The sequence below is a fragment of the Argopecten irradians genome, unplaced genomic scaffold (genome assembly GCF_041381155.1).
Source record: "Argopecten irradians isolate NY unplaced genomic scaffold, Ai_NY scaffold_0369, whole genome shotgun sequence".
Taxonomy (NCBI): Eukaryota; Metazoa; Mollusca; class Bivalvia; order Pectinida; family Pectinidae; genus Argopecten; species Argopecten irradians.
Window position 1 is genome coordinate 41,209 of NW_027187836.1, and position 19,587 is coordinate 60,795.

General features: G+C 33.1%; 1 protein-coding gene across 1 annotated transcript; it reads left to right on the forward strand.

The window, feature by feature from the left end:
- Window positions 1-9,037: 9,037 nt before the first annotated feature.
- LOC138312552 (protein PBMUCL2-like) lies at window positions 9,038-18,484 on the forward strand (the record flags this gene model as incomplete). The annotated part of the gene is made up of 3 exons (XM_069253370.1): window positions 9,038-9,280; window positions 9,992-10,316; window positions 18,113-18,484. Coding segments are annotated over exons 1-3 (940 nt in total), but the record flags the coding sequence as incomplete, so codon positions are not given.
- Window positions 18,485-19,587: the final 1,103 nt, after the last annotated feature.

Below are 19,587 nucleotides of genomic sequence, written 5' to 3' on the forward strand. Positions count from 1 at the left end.
AACTCTGCAATCGGAAATTAACGAAATTGACAGAGCTGTGGACTATCTGAATGCCAAGAAAGAACATTTTGTGAGGATGCAGAGGAATCTACAATCACTTATGTCTAGTCAGTAGCTTGTATGTGGCCTGGAAATGACGCGGAGAATCGTTACCATTCCAGAAAGATGCCTTCTCACCTCGGGCTGAAACAACCACCAATGATATGACGCCAAATAAAATTACCAGCGAGGATATGTCGGTGAGTTGAAAATATTACACTTCATAATCTAAATATTTATATCACATTCGCTTCCGAATATTCAAATCGATTCCATTTTATATCCGTTTTACAGGGATCCATTGGAGATTGACATTTCGCCATTGGACCCTATTTTTGACAAATTACAAAGGGACCCTACTGTATGTTCCACAAAATTCCTTTACATTTCTTTTATTGATAATAAAAAAAAAACACTTAAGAATGGTCAAACCGTTGAATATGACGCATCAATTTTGTAAGGCGAAACGATCCACGGTTGCGTTATAAATAGATAATCATGCACATCAAATGAAATGGATATGATAAAACGTTCTTCAGTTATAATTTTGTAAATGACAAGATGGAAAATTAATGTAATTGATTCTATGTAGTGCATAAGGATTTTGAAATATTAAAAACAATTTTCAAAAAAAACCAGTTACGCGTAATTATAAATATCGCCCGTACCAGATTGTTGATTTATTACAGATCTATAATGGAATGTTTAAAAATATCTGAAAGTAAAACAAAATTTATTTTACTCGTAGTTTATTTTGCTTATAATTCTGAAATATATTTCATTTACACCATTACCACAATTGAAAAGTTTGAGGTTCTTACAGCGAAAACAGTTTATATTAATTAAAGTTATTTTATATGCATTTAGTGTTAATTAGACAAATATCTGTTATTGTTCAAAGAATCTTTAAATGTGAGAAAATTTTATAAAATTAAGTCATAAGATTCTAACAAGTAAATGTTGTGAAGATTATGAGTATATTAAGATGCATGTTAAATTGTAATGTGTAATGCAATAATTATATAAGTGTGTAAATAGCTATTCATAAATTCTGGGAGAAGACATTACAGTAGATTTTGCCGAATCCTTTTTTAATTTGTGTCATCTAGGTAGGAGTTTGTCGATAGCTCATACAACATCTAGTCCTACTTTAATAGCTAGCCTACATATTCGGATCTCGTTACTTGTAAATATCAAATAAAACTAAGACATGCTTTGTTGATGAATCTTCTCAGCTAAACTATCAAACTCGATTCTCATAATTTCACATCAGAATACCAGTCGTATTTCACAGCAGAAGTAGAAATCTTTCAAGACGAAGTAGAATTTATTTTATATTACCTGTGACGACGTGTCGGTTACAACTCCACCCATGCATACCTGTGTAGATAACATGACTTATATACGGATGGTTTGAAGGTCATGGTCGCCGTCATACACTGTATAACATAATACAGGAGTAATGATATGTTTTCTCATTAGTTTCAATGGTTTATATACATACTGAATTGACTTAGGATAGTATAAACACGTGTGTATATTTAGGCTGTCGGCTAAACTCTACGTGACCACGTCCGCATCCATCGGTAACGTGAACGAATATACAATGATTATGGGGATATCGTGAATTGACTACCAGATATTTTCAACTATATCTAATTACCCATACCAAATACAATGAATTATAACACTGCTTATTTGTCTAAAATTCACATTTTCAAAAACAAATTAATAGTAGTTAATAGTAGTATATAAGGGGTAGCGAATTAACATCATGAGAACAATTCATTGAAAATGTCAGATAAATATTCAGAACTAAACTAAGGTATTTGTGGGAATTATATTGATCTCGTACTACAATGGTAGGATATAAATACTTAGCATCGTGTGTACTGAATCGGCACAGCTATTTTTAAATTCATTCAAAACCCGTTAAACCTCCTGACTGACTTCAGTCATTTCATTCACAACAAAGGCTCGTGGGTAATTAGAGCAGAACCGACGGCCCCTGGACGAACTTACCGTGTACCTGTTTATATGTGATGACACGCCTAGTCATAAACAATACACAGGCTAAGCTACAGGTAGAATGTAGACATTTCATGTAATTATCAAACATGCACTGTGATGATAACACGCTTATTCTTTAAAAGTGGTAGTTTCTGCTCCTGCTTAGCGCTCAGCAAACAGGGAGTGGGACGACGGGTTTGCCCGTTGTCAGTATAATGTGACAGGGTGGTAAGTGTTGCTTGGTGACTTCGGCGGCATGCTTCAGTGATATAACACTATAAAAAGGGCAAAAAGTTCCACTATACAAGAAGACACAACATGAATATACCGCAGTCTCCCAAAACACGCACCTCGCACAACATTTCTTGGAATAGGTTTTATTCTCATTTTTTTTAATTTATTACGAAATAGACAAAAGGTCTACTTCATCGAAGACAAATTTTGATCGAATTCATATATTAATTCCCTCTTCCCGCCTCCTCCGTTTGCTGTTGAGGGGATCTCTCTATAAGGATGATGGCGTATTACCTGTGATAAAAAATAAATGTGTATAAGCACACGGTTATTTATAATCATATTATATATATTGACAATGGACTCACGTCTTCCTGCAGCTGTCTCCCCCTTCTATAGATCTGTCTCTTGAGGAATTTGATGTTTTTAACAACTGTCTTTATAAAGGTTTTACATATTGAGGTGTATGATGGAACAAATAAATTGAAATGATGTAGATTATGTATATAACAGTGCATGATATATAAATAATATCATAATACTTCTAAATGATGAAGCTTCTCTTCTATTTTTTGCCTCGCATACGTCAGCTGCTGATACTCCTCCAATGTTAAAGTGAATAGTCGGGCAAAGGAAACCAGTCTAAATGCATTCTTTGCCCTTCCAAAAGTCATTGCATACCATAATGATGGTTAAGTTCTGCTTACGGTGTCCAGTTTTGACCTTTGAAATTTTGGGGAAGCCCCGTGTAAATTTAGCACAGTTCTAAATATAAATTCGCCAAACTCTTTGAAAACGAGGCTGCGTGGAAATGTCAACACGGACATGTGTTTCTCAGTCGTGTCGGTTTCGTTTCGTGTGATAAACCACTAATGCGGTTGTATATTGCTGTTTTGAGATGATACATTTGATGCAAATGAAGTATTCTTACATTAATAACAATGCTTTGTAATCATTTTTCGATAGACATGGAAATCGACACAAATATTCGGCCGATGCAGAGATGGGGCCCGGCAAGGGGCAATTATTGCCGCATCCCAATCGTCGTATTTCACATCAACCGAATCAAGAAGTTTAACAAATAAACGTAACGTAATTTCCCATTTAAAACCACACAAAAACTTTCCATTCAACGTCCATGCATGTAGCTGTCAAAGATGTGAAAATAAATTAGCTCATACATAGACCTTATACATGTACAATATGTACATTATATATTCCATTCACATGTGTTCAATTATTCTGTATAGTTTTTTGCAGAGATTTAATTCAAATATCTATGTCTCTGTTTTTTGTAAACATTTTTTGTGAGTTCTGTTGAGAGAGATGACAGGAATGTTTAGCCGGAAGGCAAGAAACTTTTATAATGTATATGTATTGTACAATGTACATGTAAACGTTAACGTACATTTCATGTAGCTGCTATAGAACTAGAAAATTCACTCAAACATTGATAATATTTAATCTTCACATTCATGTAGGCCTATGCTATCATATATATTTAAAGAAAGCATATAGGCCTATATGTATATTACTTTCCTTTTCTGTTGTTTCTTGTTCTTTTGTGCTCTGGAGAAAAAGATGATTCAGTTGGAAGGAAATTAATTAATTAAGAGAAATGTGTACAACAGTACTTTGTCTGTAGCCGAGGGGTTCTACACTGTTTTAATAGTCCAATATCATAAAGGTAATAATTAAACTGAAAATTTCAAAATTAAGATGAAATAGTAAATTCCATTTTTGAATGAAGCAGTTCCCCTCAGAGAGTACACAGTGTGTATACCCTTTTTGGTTTTTAGGAATAATACCTAAATAGGAACCTGAAATAACAAGACAATCAATCAGGTATGTGTGTGTGTGTGTGTAGGGGGGGGGGTGCTGAAAGACAGAAGAATCATGAGGTTGGGAAGTTGTAACTTGGGTGGGGGATGAAATTCAGAAGAAATAGCTACAGATAAATGGAAGTGGAAGGATGCATTATCGTTGATCTGGTCATTGCATATTTGGGGTTTACATGGCTTTTTTTTTGTTATTTAGTCTGGATGATTTTGGAGCAACTTTGAATTCAGATATGGGTAATTACATAAAAGCACACTTGTGATAGGTTTGAAATCATATGGTGCTGTATATCTTTCTTTCTTCCATGTACAATATGTACCATTTTTTTTCTTTAGAACTCAAATCACAACAGATGTATATAGTACTACATACTACATTTTAGTATACGTGTTTGTAGTCACTGTTAGTATTAATACATGCATGTTCTATGTACAAGTTACACATTAACTGAAATGTTTACAAATCTTTTTCTGAACCAAATAATTGTAACATTGCAGATAACTTGCTAGTTTTATGGTTTTATTTATATGTTGAATCTACTCTCTTGTAAAGTAGAATTTAGAAATCCTAAAACCAGGGTATCTATATTGCTATAGGTAAAAAAATCCTTATATTTAAAAGTAATGGAAAAGCTATCTCACAAGCCCTGACAAACAAATGGACATACATGCACACATGTGGATGCAATAATTATAATCACTTGATCTATAGGACTAATATAAACAAATATTTATACATAGTTAAACAATGAAAAGGTTTTGCATCATGATTTTATTTAATAATTACAGTTGAAAGGAACATTTGATAAATGAATACTGTTTAAATGTTCTGTTCATGATTTTCTTGGTCCAATTGGTAAAGTTTACTTTCAAGAGCACTCAACTCAACATTCTTCAGACTTCATGATGCTTAAGGTCTAAAAAAAATAATCAACAATTTTTTATATCTGTTGAATATAACAAAAATTGAAATAATCAATTTCAAATATATATAAATGAATAATAAATGTAGGTTCTTTCTACAGGTTTTTTATTTTAGAGAAAACATTTTATAAGTTGCGAATGTGTCACTGATGCATTTAATAGAATCAAACATTGTTTCAAAAAAGATACAAAATTAATTATTTACACTTCTGTAGTTTCAACAAAAATTCAGAATGAAAATAAATGATGCATGGCTGCAGTACATTTCAACTATGTAAAGTTTGTCATATACACATGAACTAGGTACAGTTGTAATAAATAAGCAGCAGCATGTATGTACTTCTGTTTCCGGAAGTGACGTCACAGATAATATTTCACAATATGATGCAATCACAATAATTGCAAAAAATCAGCAATATTTCACAATATGATGCAATCACAATAGTTGCAGAATCAGCAATATTTCACAATATGATGCAATCACAATAATTGCAAAATCAGCAATATTTCACAATAAGATGCAATCACAATAGTTGCAGACTCAGCAATATTTCACAATATGATGCAATCACAATAATTGCAAAAAATCAGCAATATTTCACAATATGATGCAATCACAATAGTTGCAGCTCAGCAATATTTCACAATATGATGTAATGCCAGAATTTATATAAAGTTATAATTATGAAAAAAAAATATGAAAAAAGACTTTTTTGTTTTTTTTATGAAAATGAACGTTTTAATCAAGTTACTTGTGATTAAAATATACACATCATCAATGCAATGATACTTCCATTACAATATGTCAAAAAACATAAAACTTGGTAAACAAGAGGCCCAAAGGGCCTTAACGGTCATCTGACTACCTTGGCAATAGTTAAATTAATTATATATGGTGTCACTTTGTCAGGACCATGTCAGGATCATTTTCAATTTCTTTCAACAAATTTTATTTCAAACAAGAGGCCCAAGGGCCTTAACATATAGGAAATTAATTAGATATAGTGTCATTGTAGCCATCTTCGATTTTGGATTGACCCAAAAAATAACAACACTTTGTCGCGAACATGTCGGGATCATTTCATGCAAGTTTCAGCCAAATCGCATCAGTAGAACTTGAGAAGTTCAAAATGTGTTTTCAAGATGGCGGCTGCAGCGGCCATCTTGGATTTCGGATCGACCTTAAAAAATAACACTTTGTCGGGACCATGTCAGGATTATTTCATGCAAGTTTCAGCCAAATCGCACCGGTAGAACTTGAGAAGAAGTTCAAAATGTGTTTTCAAGATAGCGGCTGTGGCGGCCATCTTGGATTTCGGATCGACCCGAAAAATAACAACACTTTGTCGGGACCATGTCAGGATCATTTCATGCAAGTTTCAGCCAAATCGAACCGGTAGAACTTGAGAAGAAGTTCAAAATGTGTTTTCAAGATGGCGGCTGTGGCAGCCATCTTGGATTTCGGATCGACCCAAAAAAATAGCAACACTTTGTCGGGACCATGTCAGGATCATTTCATGCAAGTTTCAGCCAAATCGCACTGGTAGAACTTGAGAAGAAGTTCAAAATGTGTTTTCAAGATGGCGGCTGTGGCGGCCATCCTGGATTTCGGATCGACCCAAAAAATAACAACACTTTGTCGGGACCATGTCAGGATCATTTCATGTAAGTTTCAGCTAAATGGCACTGGTAGAACTTGAGAAGAAGTTGAAAATGTGAAAAGTTAACGCACGGAGGACGGCGCACGGCGGACGGGGGACGGCGGACGACGACGGACGAAACATGATGACTATAGGTCATCCTGACCCTTCGGGTCAGATGACCTAAAAAAGTCTTCTGTGAGTCCTGTTTTTCAGTTACTTATGGAATATACATAATAATATTTAATATTACCACAGCTATTTTTTGAGTTAAAATGTCAATCAGCGTAAAACAAATATGGTGATATCACTTGATCGATCATAAGACCTACCACAAAAAAAAAAAAATATCTATCAAGTAACGAAAACAATATTCACTGGATCCAGGAACTTGTACATATATGTGTTTGTTTGTATACAGTTAATATAATTTTCACATTAATTTAATATTCAGTACACACAGTTTGGGTTTTTATAAAAGTTTTTGTATGAATGATCCTCAGAGAGTTAAATTTCCATAAATGTTTCTAAGTCACATTGCAGGTGATGCAGCATTTGTAAGAGTTGTTCTTTTTTTGAAATTAAATAATTCGCTGAAGCGTTAATTTCACGGATTTCAGACTGTAATGTTTCTTCATACTCCATTAGATGGCCATGCAGTACTAAAAAAAACTGCACTCTATGTCCAGAGCTGTCCTGGTCCTCTGTCATTTCGTGATTCATGTCACTGAAAGAATACACAAAAAAAATCATTTTTTCTTTAAAAAAGGTAAAATTATAAATGTTTACAATTATTTTAACAAATAAACACTTTTTAAAAAGTATTATATTTTTTTTTTAAACTATATATTATATTTTTGTATTTTATAATTAGGAGAAAAACAATATATATATGATAATAATTACTTATCAGAGGAATATAGAAGAATATCTTCCTCTTCTGGAGTCAGATCAAAACCTGCTGACCTGTAAAAAAGAGAGAAATAGAGACATCTATGACAGTTTTAATAACATATGTATTTTAAAATATGAAGGATTACCACTAATTAAAATATTAGTAGGACTATAATATGTTCGAGATAAAGTGAAAAAAAAATGAAAAAAGATCAAGTGTAGAATAGTATTTACAAATGAAAATGATTCAAAACTTACTCCGAGTCTGACGTAAGCAGAGTTTCTTCCTCTTCCTCAGTAAGGTCAATGTATTGTTCATAACTGGAAATATTAATAATAATAAAAAAAATGTAAACATACATATGTTTAAGTTAAATGGCGAATTTCGGATGCTGTATTATACATTGTTTTGAAATAGCATTGATGAAAATAGGTTTATAGATAATGATTTATGTAATGAATTTTAAGTAAAAAACAAAAAAAAAAAATATATATATATATATAATGTATAGGATCTAAAGATTTACTTACTTATTTTCAGTCAAGTCAATGAATTTTGCCATCTTGTAGCTAGGGTCTCTCGCCGAATATATATGAACAATTTCCAATGAGTCTTTGTAGAGGAAGCTTCTTAACAAACTTCTTATATATAATAAGATTTTAAGATTAAAAGAATAATTGACAAAGGCTACTCTGTGAAAAATATCATGTTTTACGAAATTGTAAGCACTTCAAAAATTACCCTTAATCAAAATGTGTCAACTAAAAGACGTGGTGGTTTTTTATTTTTCATTTTTCATAAAGATGATGGGTCAATATATCCTTTACTTATAAGATTGTATATCTTTAACTACTATATTTAACGAAAATGATATACTGTGTTTTTAGACAGAGGATTAGATTTTAGATAGACTAAAACATACCTTTACATATTTCAATCTTTTTTTTACAAAGACCATATGAATGTATTATATTTATCAAGAGTATCATATTGACACAGTTGTCCTGAAAGATGAGATCAATGAACTTAGACTTATGAACTTAGACTGTCGTGTCATTGGGTTGTGATCAAGTACTGTCATAATATAGATAGTATTTTTCCATGGGAGATGCTTGTTATTAAATTTGAGACTTAAATATATGTTATTGACACACAGGTCTTGTATAACCGATAAGTATTTTTGAGGTTGTTTATTCATAATCTGATAAGCTATACTGTTTATGTAGGTCATTGACATATGTAAGGGGAGACAACTGTTAGAAATATAATGGAATATTTTTAAAAACGGTACAGTACCAGTACTGAAGACTAAATTTGCAATATCTTACCAAAAGTATTTATGAATATTTATTTTGGATAAATGACACGTATCTCAAGCATGATATGTTGTGCATTTTTATTGTACGAAACTGAAGCTTCATACCGTACACTATATATTCTGTACTGTATGATCGAAAATGGCGGAGAGAATTCTTCAGACAGCGTTAGGCCTACTCATACTGATATCTTACTCGTCAGCATGTCAGAGTTATTTGGACTGCTGCAAGGAGCGTGGGTCATCATCAGACGCGGATTTTGATGTCTTGTGTTTCAGTTCAAGATGCACTTGTGTATTGTTTGATTTAGCCAAATCTATCGACACAATCCACCTAACGGTAGATGAATCATACATGGAGATTACAGTAGTCGGGAATCAGAGAGTATATATATACTCTGATCTCCAAGATCCTCCATTATGTACCGGATCCATTGTCTATATGAAATGGGGCAGGGGAGAGCAAAACTGTAAGTAAATAATGAGTGTTTTCGTAAAATCATGACCGTTAAAATTCTACAGCTGTTCTACATACATGTATCTAAAACAGCTGTAGAACGTTAATATACCACAACCACCAGGCTACCGTATAGCTATTTTACTTTGAAAGGCGTGAGAAGACTTAGTTTACAGTAGATATTTGTTCACTGTTACATTTGAAAGATAACTAACAACAGAACATATAACTCAAGATAGGCAAGATAGAGCTATAGAAAGGTGCCAAAATTAAAAGATGTGACAACAATGTCAAAATCAGAATAATGTCTATATGCCTACTCAAATGGACGTATATCTCAATGATGATATATATAGGACCTATATAAATGATTTTATGTTTTATCAATGATAATTTTTTACAGCCTTTGTGAAAGTGTGTCAAGAAATTAGAACATAAAATTTCATTCATTTATATCCATAATGAAACTTGACTTATAAATAACTTTTGAATGAAGGGGTATAGTGCTTTCAAGTTTGATACCCATATTCCTTGTGATATAACTGTTCTTAATAATAAAGGCTTTTTATTTTATTATACTACATGTACAAAAGTTTTTTTTTTAAATTGTTAGTTCTACCATGTGTACTCTGTGTGTAGGTACAGACAGAACCAACATCAACTATGACAACCAGTGATGAGATAATCCTTCACCCCAGCACAACATCAGCTATGACAAACAGTGATGAGGCAACCCATCACCCCAGCACAACATCATCTATGACAAACAGTGATGAGACAACACATCACACCGTCACAACATCAGCTATGACAACCAGTGATGAGACAACCCTTCATCCCCGCACAACATCAACTATGACAGCCAGTGATGAGACAACCCTTCACCCCAGCACGACATCAGCTATGACAACCAGCGATGAGACAACCCCAAGGTTCACTCGAACATCAGACTCAGCAACTCAAGGTACTTATAATGTCAAAACTTCAATAAATGTAAATATTTCAATATGGTTTGGCTCTGTACTAGCTTTTATAATGCTCATTATCATTGTTTTTTATAACAACATATTTATATCAAATATACCAAAAAGAGAATACCAAACAATCTCTTAATAAAAACAACTCTTAAATGAATATGGCAGATTCTTACAGTAACAATAAGAATTATGTTGATGAATCTGATATAATCAGATCATCTACAAAAAGCAAGAGTTTTAAATAACTGTTCATAACAGTATTGCTTTGTTCTCACTGGGGGAATCACAATGCAATTTTCATAGTATTGTATTTGAAATTTCAGCAAGGAGAAAAACAAGAGGCCCAGAGGGCCTGTATCGCTCACCTGGTTTGTAATGCAAAGTAATGTTCTGAATACAGGTTCATTGTTTCTTTTCTGAAGGAATTTGAATATTAACATCAAATTTCCCTATTGGGCCCCACCCCTCCTGCCCCCGGGGGACCAGAGCCAAAATTTATACAAGTTCTGTTCCCCTTCCCCCAAGGATGTTTGTGGCCAAATTTGGTTACAATCCATGAAGAACTCTATGACAAGTAGCAATTTAAAGGATTTACCTCTATTTCCCCTATTGGGCCCTACCCCTCCTGCCCCCGGGGGGCCAGAGCCAAAATTTATACAAGTTCTGTTCCCCTTCCCCCAAGGATGTTTGTGGCCAAAGGAGTAGGTACAATAAGGGGCAATTATGGCCCCAGAATGTATAGAAATTCAAACAATGTCAAATCTCACAAACACAGCTTTCCAAAAGAGCTGAGTATCGATATTTTCGCAATCGAAGACTATTTTCCACTTACAGTATTTGTAGATGGGTTAAAAGACGATATATTTAGGCCATTTCATGCATTTTTATACTTTTTCTTGCAAAAATGGCTTGAAAAAGCGTAGTTTTCACATTGGCCGCAGCTTTGTCCAAACACCAATTTTTGTCAACAGAACCAACATAAAAATTTAAATCTTTATGCAAAATGTCGAATTTGGACACAAATGCGGCCAATCCGAAAAAAAGAAAATTCTATGAAATTAACGAACCAGAGATCGCAACGGCGGTAATAATAACATAAAACGGTATCGGGCACGGCTATTATTTATCCGGAAAAAAATAAATCGGAAACATATTCAGTGTGCATATATGAACTAAGGAATAAAAATAATATAAGTAATTATTTTGATTAGTTTTATGACGATGTATAAAATTATTACTCCGTGCAGTAAGCGCCTTTCTCAATTTTCTGTAGCGAAAACGTTGCGATAAAAATAGTGTCCGTATTCTTTTGCCCGGATTACGGTCCCGCCTTTATAATGTACTCGGTGTTTTGACACAGCGTAACTGGCGATGTTTACGCTGATTTTCTATATACATTGTCTTCCCGGTCGTTTCAACATGGATCGTGATGTTCAATTGAAGAATCAAGTATACTCTTCTTGATATATATAGTCTATAGATTTACTACTATATATCTCACGAGAGGTATTTTGATCATAGAGATGGGAACCCGTCAATGACCTGACATTTCGGTAGGCCTACGTCACTGAAAATTCGAAGCCATGTATCGTTGGTAGGCCAAGTACAGTAACGTTAACGTTCAGTTCAACATAGATCATTCCGTCATACAGTAAATCCTATTCATTGACACCATTTTCAGGTATAAGCCTGTGTGTTTTATGTGAAAAATGTTCATTTTTTTAATTTTGAAATCTGAAAAGTTGGCGATTCTACAGTTAACGTTAGGCCTACTAGCTAGCTAGGCTAGAGTAGTGCAATACGGTAGGACACTGGACATGGGTTTAACTACTGCAGTTATTTTATCTCTATATGTTATAGATGTATTTATATCATAAAGGCGTTATATACCTTTATATAATAAAATCTAATCTAGCAAAAAATTGTTTACATTAGAGTGCTACAGATTATTAAGGATACATATCTTCATTTTTTTCAACTAATTACGAAGCATGCGTGGCAGTCGTGACGTTCTGTCCCCTGTTCCGAAGGTAGTGAGTCCGAATCGACATTTATCCATATATATATTTTTTTTTAATTTCTGAACCCCAACTTTTAATGAAATTATCAATTCATCCTTTCCTAAAAAAATATATATTTTTATATATTAAAGACCAATTACCTTTCCGAAATAAAGAATTAATATTATTTCAATAACATTAATTATATAAGAAAATTATATTTATCGATGACCTAACACAAGGCTTCAACACTTAACAAATGCAAGCTTTCCTTCGTAATCTATTTTAACAGTGAAGTACACTTCGCTGTTTTGTTGTCTGGTGCAGTCAGGACGACGGCTAAAACATAATACGACCCGCATTATGAAAATAGCATTAGGGTTATTTTGAATAAATTGGTCAGAATGTGTTGCCAATTGAAGTATTAACAGAACGCTAATAACTTTTGCAAATCTACAAACTTATCAATCTCGTTTTTACTTTTCAATTTTAAGAATAAAGAGCCCTTTCGGAAAGGTAGTGGGCCTTTCAGTAATAATATGTTAGGCCTATACCTACATGTGTTATTTTAGTAGGCCTATAGTTCCATTTACAATTTAAAATATTATATTTAGAAATATTGAACCAGGAACATTCTTAACCTATATAACCGTATGTGAATATGTTGTTCAATCTATTTTCTCCTTTATTCAAGTTGACATAATTAAAAAATAATAATAACAAGGACACCATTACCATAGTCAAACATATGTACTATGTACATACTTCCCGGTAGTTATACATGTAACCATTGACTTTACTGTTAAAATATTAAAATACATATACATGTATATTACAACAACTTGTTCGTGGTCTGAGCGTTGATTATATTTACATCTGTATGGTAGGATGCCTAGACGATTAATTTGATTTGATTGTGAAAAAGGGACACTTCTTAATGAAAGACTGTATGGTTGCCATGCTACCAGTATTAATACTAAATATTTAGGAATAAACCACTGCAAGGACACTGGCGTTGCTTGCCAAAAGTATTTTCTTACATTAAAAGATCATGCTTGAAAGTAAATAACATAAAAACAGCTTATTAATTGATAAGAAAGGGTAGATGTGACGTAACGCAATTCCCAGAACAGGATACAAACCTCTGGAACACATTGAAAAGGTGTAAGTCCGAAGTCACTTGCGCGGTTGAAAAATGCTTGTAAATTAAACATGACCTGTTGTACATGTATCTAAATCTATTATCTTTCATTATTGCACTTGGAAATATTTACATGAATTAAAGTATTGTCGATTTTACTTTTGTAAATAGCGAGTGTATACATGTAATACATATCGTAAAGTAGTACCGTAGTGTACATATGTAGTAGTGCCATAAGATTGTGATTATAATTACGTTGTTGCTATCCTTTTGGGACTTTGATATAAAATTCAAGAAATGTGAAGACTACCCTGCTGAAATACAGAAATGGAATGAACAGACGTAAAAATTAGATTGATTAAATATCTTTAAAATCTCATTATTTTGTGTTTTTAGTGTCTAGAGTGTTGTTGCTATGGGGAGAAAATGGTTGCTATGGTGTAACTATGGGCTATAATATGGTTAAGTGTTATGAAACATGACAGGGTTTCGATGATGATTTCTTATACACATCACAAAGTACTAACTTTCTTAAAGTTTCCACCTTAATCTACACGTTAGAAATTTTTAAAAGCAATTCAAGTGTCTGTTTTAGCATCAATACTGTATGCTCGTTGCCAGGCCTGTTGCTAAGCAACAACATAACAGAATGTATTGAAAGTGTGCATTTTATAATTTCCATATATTGATGTATATATAGTATCAAAATAAAGGCAATCTCTGTTGGGGCCAAAATTGACCTTTATTGCACCTACTCCTTTGGTTACAATCCATGAAGAACTCTATGACAAGTAGCAATTTAAAGGATTTACCTCTATTTCCTATCCTCGAGACCGAGCCATTTAGTACTTTCAGTACTTTGATTTTATTTTAGAGAAAACATTTTATAAGTTGCGAATGTGTCACTGATGCATTTAATAGAATCAAACATTGTTTCAAAAAAGATACAAAATTAATTATTTACACTTCTGTAGTTTCAACAAAAATTCAGAATGAAAATAAATGATACATGGCTGCAGTACATTTCAACTATGTAAAGTTTGTCATATACACATGAACTAGGTACAGTTGTAATAAATAAGCAGCAGCATGTATGTACTTCTGTTTCCGGAAGTGACGTCACAGATAGTGTTTCACAATATGATGCAATCACAATAATTGCAAAAATCAGCAATATTTCACAATATGACGCAATCACAATAATTGCAGAATCAGCAATATTTCACAATATGATGCAATCACAATAATTGCAAAATCAGCAATATGATGCAATCACAATAGTTGCAGACTCAGCAATATTTCACAATATGATGCAATCACAATAATTGCAAAAATCAGCAATATTTCACAATATGATGCAATCACAATAGTTGCAGAATCAGCAATATTTCACAATATGATGTAATGCCAGAATTTATATAAAGTTATAATTATGAAAAAATATATGAATAAAGACTTTTTTGTTTTTTTTATGAAAATGAACGTTTTAATCAAGTTACTTGTGATTAAAATATACACATCATCAATGCAATGATACTTCCATTACAATATGTCAAAAAACATAAAATTTGGTAAAAAAGTAAAAAAAATGAGTCCTGTTTTTCAGTTACTTATGGAATATACATAATAATATTTAATATTACCACAGCTATTTTTGAGTTAAAATGTCAATCAGCGTAAAACAAATATGGTGATATCACTTGATCGATCATAAGACCTACCACAAAAAACGATCTATCAATTAACGAAAACAATATTCACTGGATCCAGGAACTTGTACATATATGTGTTTGTTTGTATACAGTTAATATAATTTTCACATTAATTAATATTCAGTACACACAGTTTGGGTTTTTATAAAAGTTTTTGTATGAATGATCCTCAAAGAGTTTAATTTCCATAAATGTTTCTAAGTCACATTGCAGGTGATGCAGCATTTGTAAGAGTTGTTCTTTTTTTGAAATTAAATAATTCGCTGAAGCGTTAATTTCACGGATTTCAGACTGTAATGTTTCTTCATACTCCATTAGATGGCCATGCAGTACTAAAAAAAACTGCACTCTATGTCCAGAGCTGTCCTGTTCCTCTGTCATTTCGTGATTCATGTCACTGAAAGAAAAAAAAATCTAAAATTATAAATGTTTACAATTATTTTAACAAATAAACACTTTTTAAAAAGTATTATATTTTTTTTTTAAACTATATATTATATTTTTGTATTTTATAATTAGGAGAAAAACAATATATATATGATAATAATTACTTATCAGAGGAATATAGAAGAATATCTTCCTCTTCTGGAGTCAGATCAAAACCTGCTGACCTGTAAAAAAGAGAGAAATAGAGACATCTATGACAGTTTTAATAACATATGTATTTTAAAATATGAAGGATTACCACTAATGAAAATATTAGTAGGACTATAATATGTGCGAGATAAAGTGAAAAAAATGAAAAAAGATCAAGTGTAGAATAGTATTTACAAATGAAAATGATTCAAAACTTACTCCGAGTCTGACGTAAGCAGAGTTTCTTCCTCTTCCTCAGTAAGGTCAATGTATTGTTCATTACTGGAAATATTAATAATAATAAAAAAAAAATGTAAACATACATATGTTTAAGTTAAATGGCGAATTTCGGATGCTGTATTATACATTGTTTTGAAATAGCATTGATGAAAATAGGTTTATAGATAATGATTTATGTAATGAATTTTAAGTAAAAAACAAAAACAAAATATATATAATGTATAGGATCTAAAGATTTACTTACTTATTTTCTGTCAAGTCAATGAATTTTGCCATCTTGTAGCTAGGGTCTCTCGCCGAATATATATGAACAATTTCCAATGAGTCTTTGCAGAGGAAGCTTCTTAACAAACTTCTTATATATAGTAAGATTTTAAGATTAAAAGAATAATTGACAAAGGCTACTCTGTGAAAAATATCATGTTTTACGAAATTGTAAGCACTTCAAAAATTACCCTTAATCAAAATGTGTCAACTAAAAGACGTCGTTTTTTTCTTTTTTCTTTTTCATAAAGATGATGGGTCAATATATCCTTTACTTATAAGATTGTATATCTTAACTACTATATTTAACGAAAATGATATACTGTGTTTTTAGACAGAGGATTAGATTTTAGATAGACTAAAACATACCTTAACATATTTCAATCTTTTTTTTTTTACAAAGACAATATGAATGTATTATATTTATCAAGAGTATCATATTGACACAGTTGTCCTGAAAGATGAGATCAATGAACTTAGACTGTCGTGTCATTGGGTTGTGATCAAGTACTGTCATAATATAGATAGTATTTTTCCATGGGAGATGCTTGTTATTAAATTTGAGACTTAAATATATGTTATTGACACACAGGTATTGTATAACCGATAAGTATTTTTGAGGTTGTTTATTCATAATCTGATAAGCTATACTGTTTCTGTAGGTCATTGACATATGTAAGGGGAAACAACTGTTAGAAATATTATGGAATATTTTTAAAAACGGTACAGTACCAGTACTGAAGACTAAATTTGCAATATCTTACCAAAAGTGTTGATGAATATTTATTTTGGATAAATGACACGTATCTCAAGCATGATATGTTGTGCATTTTTATTGTACGAAACTGAAGCTTCATACCGTACACTATATATTCTGTACTGTATGATCGAAAATGGCGGAGAGAATTCTTCAGACAGCGTTAGGCCTACTCATACTGATATCTTACTCGTCAGCATGTCAGAGTTATTTGGACTGCTGTAAGGAGCGTGGTCGTCATCATCAGACGCGGATTTTGATGTCATGTGTTTCAGTTCAAGATGCACTTGTGTATTGTTTGATTTAGCCAAATCTATCGACACAATCCACCTAACGGTAGATGAATCATACATGGAGATTACAGTAGTCGGGAATCAGAGAGTATATATATACTCTGATCTCCATGATCCTCCATTATGTACCGGATCCATTGTCTATATGAAATGGGGCAGGGGAGAGCAAAACTGTAAGTAAATAATCAGTGTTTTCGTAAAATCATGACCGTTAAAATTCTACAGCTGTTCTACATACATGTATCTAAAACAGCTGTGGAACGTTAATATACCACAACCACCAGGCTACCGTATAGCTATTTTACTTTGAAAGGCGTGAGAAGACTTAGTTTACAGTAGATATTTGTTCACTGTTACATTTGAAAGATAACTAACAACAGAACATATAACTCAAGATAGGCAAGATAGAGCTATAGAAAGGTGCCAAAATTAAAAGATGTGACAACAATGTCAAAATCAGAATAATGTCTATATGCCTACTCAAATGGACGTATATCTCAATGATGATATATAGGACCTATATAAATGATTTTATGTTTTATCAATGATAATTTTTTACAGCCTTTGTGAAAGTGTGTCAAGAAATTAGAACATAAAATTTCATTCATTTATATCCATAATGAAACTTGACTTATAAATAACTTTTGAATGAAGGGGTATAGTGCTTTCAAGTTTGATACCCATATTCCTTGTGATATAACTGTTCTTAATAATAAAGGCTTTTTATTTTATTATACTACATGTACAAAAGTTTTTTTTTTTTTAAATTGTTAGTTCTACCATGTGTACTCTGTGTGTAGGTACAGACAGAACCAACTACACTATGACAACCAGTAATGAGACAACCCTTCACCCCAGCACAACATCAACTATGACAACCAGTGATGAGATAATCCTTCACCCCAGCACAACATCAGCTATGACAAACAGTGATGAGGCAACCCATCACCCCAGCACAACATCATCTATGACAAACAGTGATGAGACAACACATCACACCGTCACAACATCAGCTATGACAACCAGTGATGAGACAACCCTTCACCCCCGCACAACATCAACTATGACAGCCAGTGATGGGACAACCCTTCACCCCAGCACGACATCAGCTATGACAACCAGCGATGAGACAACCCCAAGGTTCACTCGAACATCAGACTCAGCAACTCAAGGTACTTATAATGTCAAAACTTCAATATATGTAAATATTTCAATATGGTTTGGCTCTGTACTAGCTTTTATAATGCTCATTATCATTGTTTTTTATAACAACATATTTATATCAAATATACCAAAAAGAGAATACCAAACAATCTCTTAATAAAAACAACTCTTAAATGAATATGGCAGATTCTTACAGTAACAATAAGAATTATGTTGATGAATCTGATATAATCAGATCATCTACAAAAAGCAAGAGTTTTAAATAACTGTTCATAACAGTATTGCTTTGTTCTCACTGGGGGAATCACAATGCAATTTTCATAGTATTGTATTTGAAATTTCAGCAAGGAGAAAAACAAGAGGCCCAGAGGGCCTGTATCGCTCACCTGGTTTGTAATGCAAAGTAATGTTCTGAATACAGGTTCATTGTTTCTTTTCTGAAGGAATTTGAATATTAACATCAAATTTCCCTATTGGGCCCCACCCCTCCTGCCCCCGGGGGACCAGAGCCAAAATTTATACAAGTTCTGTTCCCCTTCCCCCAAGGATGTTTGTGGCCAAATTTGGTTACAATCCATGAAGAACTCTATGACAAGTAGCAATTTAAAGGATTTACCTCTATTTCCCCTTATTGGGCCCTACCCCTCCTGTCCCCGGAGGGCCAGAGCCAAAATTTATACAAGTTCTGTTCCCCTTCCCCCAAGGATGTTTGTGGCCAAATTTGGTTACAATCCATGTAGAACTCTATGACTAGTAGCGATTTAAAGGATTTACCTCTATTTCCCCTATTGGCCCCGCCCCTCCTGCCCCCGGGGGACCAGAGCCAAAATTTATACAAGTTCTGTTCCCTTCCCCCAAGGATGTTTGTGGCCAAATTTGGTTACAATCCATGTAGAACTCTAGGACTAGTAGCGATTTATAAAGGATTTACCTCTATTTCCCCTTATTGGGCCCCGCCCCTCCTGCCCCCAGGGGGTCAGAGCCAAAATTTATACAAGTTCTGTTCCCCTTCCCCCAAGGATGTTTGTGGCCAAATTTGGTTTACAATCCATGCAGAACTCTATGACTAGTAGTGATTTAAAGGATATGTTGACGGACGGACGGACGGACG